At 44.3% G+C, this 11593-nt stretch overlaps 2 protein-coding genes across 2 annotated transcripts in view; one reads left to right on the forward strand and one right to left on the reverse strand.

The window, feature by feature from the left end:
- LOC117651396 (sodium-dependent neutral amino acid transporter B(0)AT3) overlaps positions 1 to 7460 on the forward strand; it is a 30688-nt gene extending 23228 nt beyond the window's left edge. Inside the window, exons 11-12 of the mRNA XM_034395415.1 lie at positions 4806 to 4965; positions 6297 to 7460. Of these exons, the coding sequence (XP_034251306.1) occupies positions 4806 to 4965; positions 6297 to 6762 (626 nt within the window). The 3' untranslated portion in view covers positions 6763 to 7460. The remainder of the gene's footprint in view (positions 1 to 4805; positions 4966 to 6296) is intronic.
- LOC117651424 lies at positions 108 to 4885 on the reverse strand. Its single transcript, XM_034395468.1, has 2 exons — positions 4822 to 4885; positions 108 to 562 (listed from the first exon to the last, which is right to left on the reverse strand). The coding sequence occupies exons 1-2, from the start codon at positions 4837 to 4839 to the stop codon at positions 266 to 268; spliced, it is 315 nt and encodes a 104-aa protein (XP_034251359.1). The 5' UTR covers positions 4840 to 4885; the 3' UTR covers positions 108 to 265.
- Positions 7461 to 11593: the final 4133 nt, after the last annotated feature.

The raw sequence follows: 11593 nt of genomic DNA on the forward strand, positions 1-11593 counted from the left end.
AATTCGTCATCAAAACATTTTATTGAAACCGAGGCGACCAAGCACCCCATGAAAAGCCTACGAAGCATTCGCTTCGTTGCTGCGAAGAAAATGAAGGCATTGTAGAATTGCTTCGTATTACGAAGACATGTTTCGTATTATGAAGGATTTTGCTTCATAATACGAAGCATACCTTCGCAGATTTTAAATTGCCTTCATTTTCTTCGTATTACAATGCGATTCTTCAAAGAGTTTTTACTGTGAGGACGTGGGGTTCCAAAAGACCTCAAAGGCCCTTGGCGACTGCACTTTGGACGCAAGTTTGCACCCCGGAGATGGTTTCCGCGTCGAGGATCTTGGCGCAGTGCTGGATGCTGAGGCAGGCTGCCACGGCGGCGGGGTCGTCGGCCGCCTTGCAGGCCAGGGCGTTCTGGAAGCTGTTGACTTCCGCCTTGGTGCAGTCGTACTGCGGGCACTTCGGGTAGGGGAAGCGGGTGGTTGGCAGATGTGCCACGCAAGCCCACAGCGACTTTTGCAGAGAAGCCACCTGGTCTTGCTCGCAATTGTATTGGTTGTTGGAAGCCTGTGGAGCAAAAGCATATTCAAATAATCACTCTCAGACTCATAGTGAGTTTTTGTTTGATAACATGTTGACGTTTGTGCGCATTAATAAGCGTATTAACCTTTTTGTTTGTTTTACAAACATTGTTATCAATTTCATCTTAATATATTCCAAAATGAATGCGCACAAACGTCAATGAATAACGATAAAATGAATTTCATCGTAAGCCACAGCAACGGTTTCTAACGGTTTCTACACTCTTTAGGGAAAATTTTTGGCTCAGCCGTAGCAAAGCTAGTAATGGGGAAGAAAAGTTGTGTCTGCCTGTGTGGGCGTGTGTATCAATTCTCCGAAAGGACTCGGTCTATCTGGCCGAAGTTTGCAGGGTTATTAAGTATGAGGTATGTCGACCTTATTAAAGTAGGTAAGGAAAGGGCTAGAAGGTTGCCAAAGGACCTCTATTGTTTTCGGTCTCAAACTTCTTTTGATGTTCAGTTTCCTGATAGCACGACGGTAACAACAGGAACAAGGTAGGATTACGCCAGACCGCGTCTTGTCGTAACAGGCTTCGCGATGTCTCGCTGCCTGTTCCTACAATCCGCGCCTGGCGTACCTACCTTGGCCTGCGGCGCTAGCCTGCCTTCGGCAGGCAATGGCTTGTCTGTCGTCGGTTACTTCTAACTTGTTTCTTTCTGGGGGGCTGGACCCCCCTTCATTCTAGATAGACTTGCTTCATCTTCAAATAACACGATCTTGACCCTTGGAACTTTTTAACTTGTTGGGGCTGGGGGGCTCCGCCCCCCAGGCCCCCCTTTTTTTAAGACAGAAGAGATCTGCCTACGGAAAACTCGATTTTTCGCCGTTTTTTATGTGTTTTTTGGCTATAAAAACTGAACCAGTTGAGCTAGGGTGGTGAAATTTCGCGTGTGCCGAGCCAAGGACATACCCAAAAAGTGTGCAAAATCTCACCGAGATCGGCCGAGCCGTTCAGGAGGAGTAGTGCGGACACACACGCACGCACGCACACACGCAGACAGGAAAAACTTTTCAAACCCACCTGAGTAACGGGCTTCGCTATCGCTCAGCCAATAATTGTAATAACTCTACACTGTCCGATATCCCCCAAATTTAAGTGGATATTATGGTTTGATGGCAAATTAGGTGACATTTTCGTGATCAGCAGGTTAAAACACCGGAAGCTTCAGGAAAAATTTTCAGACATTACGACGCCTCCTGTCAATAAGGCTCTATCTTTTCCGTACGTCTCTAAAAGGCTCTATCTTTTTCGTACGTCTCTAAAAGGCTCTATCTTTTTCGCACGTCTCTAAAAGGCTCTATCTTTTTCGTACGCCCAAAAGGTTCTATCTTTTCAGGCAGTCTTTTGAGATATTGAGAGTTAAAGATTTGATTAGTTATCAACATGATGGTTTATTTCGGTTCATGACGGTATGTGCTTTCACTCTCAACCATCAAAAGGTAGTAATATCCCAAACAGAGTTATAATAACTAATCAAATCCTGAATAAGATAGAACCTTTTAGGCGTACGAAAAAGATAGAGCCTTTTAGAGACGTGCGGAAAAGATAGAGCCTTTTAGAGACGTACGAAAAAGATAGAGAGCAACTCCACCCCAAGGTGGACCGAGATCTGGGATTGGGTCACGGATTCAGTTCAAACTTTGTGGGTTCAATAGGTAGCACTAGGACCTATTAACCCTAAAAGGAAAGTTGGCTAGCTCAAATAGAACCTGAGATATTTGCATTTTTCTAAATTGGACTAATTTAGCGGAAAAATGTCGCTTTCTGATTTTTTATTGGTAAAAGTTGTTCGCTTAGTTCTGGCTCATGTTTCTTCTTTCTAGTCATAAAAAAAGAAGAAAAATGGTGGTAGGCCAAGATTTGTACGATGCTTGGTTTGTCCTATTCGAGCAATTTTGTCGAATTCATCGAAACTCTCATGCCCAAAATACTCCACCTTGGATTTGACCCTGGTACGTCTCATTTCACTTCTTTTACTCTAATAAACAATTGCTATATAGTTCCTAGTACCAACAATTCCATATGAGCCAGAAAAATCCAAACACACATTTTTCAATTTTCTACTTTGACCTATTTTTGGCGCTTTTGTCAAGATTGGGGCTTCTACATGAGCTAGGGTCATAAGAAAGATCCTGCCTGCCCTCAATTAAGATAGTATCGACACAAACAAAGAGACCCAAACACAAGGTGCACTAAAAATTTATAATGAAATTGTTTCGAGCAAATTTTTAAAGTTTACGAGGGGTGTGAGGAATTTAAATCGGAGGAAAATGTAATGCTTCAGCCAAAAGTGGATTTGTGGTGCATTTGTTAGCTTTCTCTAGTAGGTATGGTTCCCTTTTAACCATGTGAGTGTTCCTCCTTGATAACCAGTGTTAAAACCCTGATATGGTATGGGGTTGTTGGACTTACGATTTCAACGTATTAACAAAGTAATGATCCATTTATTTAGGTTGTTTGCAACGTGTAAGCTGAGCCCCCTTAGTCTTAAGTCATCCGGTTGGTCTCAAATTTACAAACCAAATGGAACCAGGCTCAGTTATTGAGGCTAAGCGGTTGAAGTTATATATGTTGCAAACCTAAATAAATGGATCATTACTTTGCTTATGCGTTGAAATTGGAAGTCCAACAACCCCATACCAAATCAGGGTTGTAACACTGATTATCAAGGAGGAACACTCACATGGTTAAAAAGGGGGCCACACCCACTGGAGAAAGCTAACAAATGCACCACAAATCCACTTTTGGCTGAAGCATTACATTTTCCTCCGATTTAAACTCCTCACACCCCTCGTAAACTTTAAAAATTTGCTCGAAACAATTTCATTATAAAATTTTTTGTGCACCTTGTGTTTGGGTCTCTTTGTTTGTGTCGATACTATCTTAATTGAGGGCAGGCAGGATCTTTCTTATCACCCTAGCTCATGTAGAAGCCCCAATCTTGACAAAAGCGCCAAAAATAGGTCAAAGTAGAAAATTGAAAAATGTTTGTTTGATTTTTCTGGCTTATATGGAATTGTTGGTGCTAGGGACTATATAGCAATTGTTTACTAGAGTAAAAGAAGTGAAATGAGACGTACCAGGGTCAAATCCAAGGTGGAGTATTTTGGGGATGAGAGTTTCGATGAATTCGGAAAATTGCTCGAATAGGACAAAACCCAAACAACGTACAAATCTTGGCCTACCACCATTTTTCTTCTTTCTTTATGACTAGAAAGAAGAAACATAAGCCAGAACTAAGCGAACAACTTTTACCAATAAAAAATCAGAAAGCGACATTTTTCCGCTAAATTAGTCAAATTTAGAAAAATGCAAATATCTCAAGATCTAATTGAGCTAGCCAACTTTCCTTTTAGGGTTGATAGGTCCTAGTGGTACCTATTGAACCCACAAAGTTTGAACCGAATCCGTGACCCAATCCCAGATCTCGGTCCACCTTGGGGTGGAGTTACTCTAGAGCCTTATTGCCGGGAGGCGTCGATATCTTTATTTTAGCTGACCTTTGTAATGTCGGTTATGTAGAAGAGGTTATACCGAAAAAATGGCATTACAGAGCAGTCACGCCGAAAATTGGCGAGACTTCTTAGTCACGATTTGACATGACATTCATTCATAATTCGTCGCACGGATGACATCACGATGTACCGTTATCATTAACTCATTCAAGACTGTGTGGGGAATGGCATAGAGTTAAATTTATAAAGTAATGTTTTTTTTGTTGCTTTTTTTTTGTTGCTTTTTAAAATTTATGTCAAGTGCGAGTAGTTTTCTCCCTAAAAAACCAAGTGTCGACAACTCCACACGTGAAGGTACTGTGGAGTAGCTCACAGAGCCCCTGTCTCTGGGCACGTTGCAAATGTGGAGAACTCCACACATAAAGTGTCCAGACTGCAAACTCTGCACTTGCAAGTGCGGATACTGTAAATTCCACACCTCCGCAGTTCAAGTGTGCAGTCCTCCACACTTACACTGCAAAGCCAGTAGTAAGTTTGCTTGCCACAAATTTGGCCAGCCGTTTTGAATGCCAAAATTTGGCAAGCTTTGGCAATCTTCATAAGCTTGCCAAATTTTGGCAAGCTGGGTGGTATTTAGAGGCCAAGCGTGCCAATTTTTGGCATTCAAAACGGCTTGCCAAATCTGTGGCAAGTAAACTTACCACCGGCTTTGCAGTGTATGGTTTCACAGTGACGTCACTCCGTTCCATGACGCCTGTCGATTGGTTCGCAGGCGTGCTGTGCCTCACCTGCTGCATCATCTCCATGGCGTTCGCGCACGGCGCGGGCAGCTACGTGTTCGTGCTCTTCGACAACTTCAGCGGCAACTTCCCGCTGCTCATCATCGCCTTCTTCGAGTGCATCGCCGTGTCCTACGTGTACGGCCTCAAGAGGTAGGCGTGGTGCCTATGGTTTGTTTTTTGGTAACCGTACTAGACACAGATCGACTAGCCAGTCTGGTATTTCTGACTAGATACCTGGTTGGTTCCTATTCAATTAGACTGTCTGGTAATTGGCACCAAAATCCTGGTTGCTGTAACTAGACTTTTTTTTCACTGTGGGCGCTAAGGGGCGGGGGGATAAAGTAGCCCTTTTAGCAGCTGAAACATGATGCATATATAGAAAAATAAAAAACAACAAGAGTAGTATAGGTACCATGTCAGCATGCTAGTACTCTCAGGGAGTTAGAAGAATCTCTGGGAGGGGACCCGATTTCACTGCGTGCGCGTTCGCTCCGCTCGCTAGCGTTCCGTCGCTGCAACTGCAAGCCTGGCTGGCCGCCCGCCGCGGCTTGGCTTCGGCGACAATTTCTCTCCCCCCCCTCCCCCGCAACCCTCCCCGCTCTGCCCTACGCCGCAAGCAGGGTGCGTCGGCCGACTTGACTCACGCCCACCCCCTTCGTTGCGGTAACTTGGGCAATATAACAGTGGCAGACAACGAAACTTTTTGTTCATTTTTAATTACCTTGAAGTGCTCTTTAAGAACGGAACATTCTGCTTTGACGTCCTGGTCTTCCCTGAACTTTTTTGCCTACTTACAGGGGCAAAGTGTTGTTGTTTTTTTTTTCCTGCCTTTCAGACGGATATGGTGGGCGGTCCATTCGCAGTGTTTAATTAATAATTTGTCCTGGTGCACTAAAAAAATCTACGAATCATTTTTGCTTTATAACTTCGAAAAAGTTGAATGCGTTGTACAGTATAATTGCTTCGTATGGTGAAAAAAACGCTTCGCACTACGAAAGATTTTGCTTCAAAATACGCAGCATGTCTTCGTAGATTTTACAAAGCCAAAGCCTTCATTTTCTTCCTATCACGAAGCGGTTCTTCGTCGAGTTTTCACTGGTAGCCAAGGAATGTGTCGTCACGTTCGTTTTCACGTGAAAACAGCGATGTTAGTCTGAGCGTGACAAACGCTGAAAATTTACAATCAAACGACCGTACATGGATGTCACATTCGTTTGGATGTGACACGACAGGTGTACTTCGGTACAATGTGTCACATTCGTTTTAATGTGACAGTTCGACAACTGATTGCGTGTCACACCCGAAGTAGTGTGACAAAGCGGTGCGGTGTGTCACATTTGTTTGACTAAATTTTCACCGTTTGTCACGCTCAAACTAACATCGCCGTTTTCACGTGAAAACAAACGTGACGTCACAATCCTTGGCTACAAGTGTTCACTGTGTAAAAGGTTCTGCTAACAGTGTATCTTTGCTGTCTGCAGGTTCGCCGACGACATCGAGCTGATGACGGGCTCGCGGCCGCACCTGTACTGGCTCATCTGCTGGAAGTACCTGTCGCCGCTGGCCATGCTGTGCATCCTGGTGGCGTCCATCGTGCAGATCGTGGTGGACGGCTCCGGCTACGCGGCCTGGGTGGCCGAGAAGGGCGTGACGGAGCGCCACGAGTGGCCAGTGTGGGCGCTGGTGCTCATCGCCATCCTGATCCTCGTGTCCGTGCTCTGGATCCCCGTGGTGTGCGTCGCCAGGATGTTCGACCTGCACATCATCGAGGACAGCGAGAAGGCCTGGTTCCCGGCCGCCGACCTGCGCGAGTTCCACGGCATCCTGCCGCACGAGGTGACCACCGCCGAGACGCTGCTGTTCTGCATCCGCGAGGACGGCAGCGAGGGCCTGTGCTGCCCCACTGGCGGCGCCGCGTCCAGCGACGAGGAGGACGACGACGCCTAAGCGCGCTTCCCGCGTGACCGCCCTGCCCTGTCCCCGCCGCCCTGCACCGTCGAACCGAGTGTGGAGAACTCCTCGCTCCCTGGTGCGGAGTACTGCTCCTCTTTTGGACGTGAAGAGTACGGGTCACAGTTGAGTGGTCATCTGACAGAACAACGTATCTTCATAGGGAATCCCACGGTAAATGCGCTGTCATGTACGAATGCCAGACAGTTGAAGTGTGGAGACTGCAAACTCTGCACTTCCAGGTGCGGAGACCTCCGCATTCCGAGTTCTCCACACTCGGTTTCACGGTGTAGACGTGTGGCGTTGCAATGGCGGTAACATCTGAATCGCCGTTCAATTAGGGGTAGAACCCGAACACGGCCGAAACCAAATTACCACCAGTACAGGGTGCGAACAGTACCGTCTTTCGATTCGGAGTGACAAGAAGACCCGGGAAGATCAAGAAAGTCGTTTGCACGCAGCTCTGCCCCCGCTTCCTCTTGGAAACTCGAGACAATGCCGGAAACTTGGCAGCGCAGCGTGCGGGAGAAGGGCCTTCCCGGCAGTGAGGCGGCGACGTCTTTGTTTTGGTGCACTGCGAAAACGAGTTTGGAGACTGGGGGCGACTGGCGACCCTTGCGGGCGAGGGTTGCAACGTGATTGAACACATCCTAACCTACGGTAGAGATACGCACACCATCCGGTCCACCCGTGCCGAAAAGGGCACCGGGGGGGACTCGGGACTGAACTTGTCCATCGCGTAATATTTTTTTGGCACACCTCCCCCTCTTGTCTCTTCCCATTATGCCTCGGGGTTAAGCACACTGTTATTCATTTTGCGATACATTCAGTTCTACACTTTTTTTGCGAGACGCGAGATTGCGATTTCCTCAATTTCCTCGATTTGTCCCACCCCGAGGTGAAACACTTTTAGTGCTTGCAGTATCACTGAGAATGAAAAAGTCATGATCAATACCCAATTTTGGGCGAGGTTTACTTTCTCACCCAAATTTGGGCGAGGAACGTTTCCTCGCCCAATTTGGGCGAGAAAAGGTTCTTCGCCCAATTTTGGGTGAGGAAGGGTGTATCAGCTCCCTATCTAGCTCCATAGTATTATGACCCAAATTTGGGTGAGGAAACTTTCCTCACTCAAATTTGGGCGAGGAAAATTTCCTCACCCAAATTTGGGTAATAAAGAATTCCTCACCCAAAATTTTAGTCATGATCATGACTCTTTCATTCTCAGTGATCTGGCGAATTTTGGCGAGCCTTAAAAATTGGTGACAGAAAGGTCTTGGAAAGATGGTGGAAAATTTGACGTGCATGGGGACCCATCGAGTTTACTATATCAAAATTCTATTGGGCGGTAAAATAAAAAGCAACACTAAATTTGTATATTGCAAAAAAAAAGTATTGCAACTGAAATAACAGTGTCCATCGCAGGGCTGTTTTTATCAACCCGTTCCAGGCGTCACGTTGTGAAGGTAGCGCCTGTCGTGATCTGAAGGCGGTCAATGTTTCGGAGGCGATTGCAGCACATTGTCTAACGAGTGTGACGTCACACTAATACAAGGAGATGCTTGATTCAATGTACTCATCGACTAGTCATTGTGTGCGATGGTGTGCTTCATCAGATGAAAACGTTTGTGCGCCTCCCCAAGAAGACCAACGCAGGGTTGCAAACTGAAGCCTGCAAAAAAAAAACATTTTTAGAATGTACCCCCTAACGTAGAGGTTCTCTAGCGAGGTGCTTATGTTTCCACTCCCTTGACAAGTGCTGTCCTTTTTTATGATTGACGGTGGGTGCTAACGCGGAGTGTCCCTTTTCTGTCGCTTCAGTGAGACCATTAGAATGATGAAAGATCCATTCTCTGTAAAGAAAAAAAAAGAATCGTATCGAAGTAGGAATTTAGTCATTGTAAGACAATTGTGTCGTTGTTCTTGTTGTTGAATCTTTGTTCTTTTAGTTGAGTGTCGTTGCACGCACAAGGCTGAGTTGACTCTCGGGCTAGCTGGCTTCCCTGCAAGGCAGGATGCCTGCACCTCACTTCACTGGTAAAGCTGAGGCGTAGTTTTGCACTTGCCACGTTTGATGACTTTACACTTAAAGTCAAGCGTATAGAAGAAATTTTTAAATATGGATGGTCGGGCGGACCGGAGTGAGGAGCTAAGCGTAGCAACGACTATACGCTCGGAGATTGGCCTAAACTTATGCTTCAATTCCACCAGTGTGGGCGGTTCCCTGTCTGCCAAATTGTCTAAGCTGGATAGTGAAAGAAAGTATCACGGTTTTTTGAGAATCGCGTGGCAGCGGCGCGGCAATGTCGCTTTTGCACTGAGTGGGCCTTTACGTCAATTGAGTAACTTCGGTCAAGGGAGCCAGGGTGACCAACTATGTGCATCAATACGAGAGAAGGCACATGAAAGCAAAGACGTGTTTTGCAAAAAAAAAATGAGATTAGGTGAGCGGGTAGAAGCGAATTCGCACTTTAGATTCCTACAAGCCTCGGGAAAATAAATTTGATTCATCACATTTGCGATCGAGCACTGCCAAAGTAACACGTTCGATGACGTTCGGCAATTTTATTCCTTAACTGGTTCCACATGTACAAATAAACACCCGAGGACTTTCTCTCATGGAAGGGACTCTTAATCGGAGCTACACAGATTGAAATATTTTCGTGAGATTTTAAAGAATGACACGTAACTAAAATACTTAAATCTAAAGTTTATTATACTATCTGTGATACTTTTCATATAAACAAGAACTAAAGTGCAAATTCGTCTTATGAGAAAAACAAACAATTTACAGGTGCCAGTTCGTCGAGTTACTTGAGGTGACCTACAGTTGCGCATTATTATGTGGTTGAGGCGGATTAAAAGAAAATTGATCGGCGTGTGTGTTGGTTACATGCTAATTTGGGATACTGATTAGTTCCTCGATGCCGTCTGTTTGCAACTGAAATGTATATGTTGTTAGAGTTGTTTTTCTTCGAATATTCTATGTGCAGGACATGTGTTGTTCTTGTGCAATTATTTATATGTTAACCTATTGTATAATGTATACTTGTACCGTGAAATCGTTTTGCCTCGATGAGTACAATTCCATATTAGAAAGTGTTGTAGGGCAGTTGTTTGTTGTTATTGTATTAATAATGTTGAACAACAGAATGAGATTTTAATTTTGAAAGCATATCACGAGGCAATCTGAAGCAAGTGAAATGGGCCCGTTCTTTCACTGCGAATGGCCAGAGTACATAGAAACAGGGCATCAAAAGGTAAAGGGCCACCTTCTTTCAAAAATGTTACGTCAAATCAACAGAAAAATAGTTTTAGTCGTTTTGGCTGATGATTTAAAAGGTGCATATCAGGTCAATATAACAAAATACCATTAACTCTATTTGTTTAGGCTCTTTTATCAGTGTGCAGTCGCAGTACTAACATCTGCCTAACATGCCAGATGCCTTCATTCGTAGTAAAAGGACATACCCTTAAGCATTTAGACTTGCAATGAATCGAGATTATCATATTGTTATTGATGCTATTTGTGTGTAGATATATTGAATCTTCTATATAATGAAACGATTATTAAAACATGTTAATGGTTGTCCCTATTTTCTGAGATTAGTGGATTTTGTGGGTTTAAAGTTCTGAATGACAATAACTTGTTATTTTAAGATGGTTTCGATGAAGCGTTAGAATAAATTAGTTAGAATTCACCAGCTAGTCACCTCAGCAATATCCGCCAAGACTGTGTAGAAGTGCGCTTGCTGCCCTAGGGCGGGTCTAACAAGAGTCCAATAGATGAAGTGTGAAGAAGCACCATAGTCGCCCCGTGGTAAACTGATTTTCAAGACGAAGCTATGCGCGTTTGGAGAGTCCAATGCCCGCGCGTCGAATGGCGTGTTCGGTGTTGCTGCTTTGCTGTAGAAAATTTATTATCGTAACTGCGTATCTGGTTTGGCAACTAAACGGATTTCCCTCCGTGCCTATTTTACCCATTAGTGGCATATCACTTGCATCGAGCCATGTGGTGCTTCGCTGTGTAAATCATATCCCAGAATTACATCCCTCCATATCAGCAGCACGGAGACTCCGTACCATTTATCGGATACAAGAGACTTTCAAGTGCTTAGGGTCTGAACGCTGTTAATACGAATCCCTTGACAATAAGTTGGCTTAAAAATTTATTTCTACGCGTAGGAAGAAAATCGACTTCTATTTTCCCTCTCTTTTTGTGGGTTCCTTATCTCTGTACTTCCACGGAGCTGTTGCACGCCTAATTAATTGTTGACCCGCGAGAGCACGTTTTTCCCGGGCTGTTTAGAGCCCAGCAGCTTTGTTGTGAACACAGGTTAGTCGACAATACCCATCAACGCTTTCGCGTATGTGTTTCGTGTTAATTGTTTTAAGTGGACAATAAGTTGTGTGTGTGATATATTTGTTGTTTTCTCCTTAGTAATAATTAAGAACGATTTTGTTGATTTTTGTTGCGAATCAGTTGCCTATTGAGACAATAATATTGACCTTATGCGTTGCGCATCATTGCTTAAGACCCCATATATTGTTGATCTAGTATTTGAAATCGTTAAGACATTGTGTACTGAAAGTTAAATTTAATGTGATAATATTTCAAAGATACACATTTTTCTTTACCACTTGATGTTTTATTTTTGTTCACAGATGATCTCCCTTCAGAATATTTTATTTGTTCTCTATGCCTATTGGTAGAATATGTATGTCTTTCAATATTATTGTACAGTTTTGAATGTAATGAACTGTCAGTCCCAAAGAGAATCTACTGGTAGGAAAAGGAATTTTTAAACCGTGGTTATCCAGAAGGACGTAG

This window comes from Thrips palmi, unplaced genomic scaffold (genome assembly GCF_012932325.1).
Source record: "Thrips palmi isolate BJ-2018 unplaced genomic scaffold, TpBJ-2018v1 HiC_scaffold_5, whole genome shotgun sequence".
Taxonomy (NCBI): Eukaryota; Metazoa; Arthropoda; class Insecta; order Thysanoptera; family Thripidae; genus Thrips; species Thrips palmi.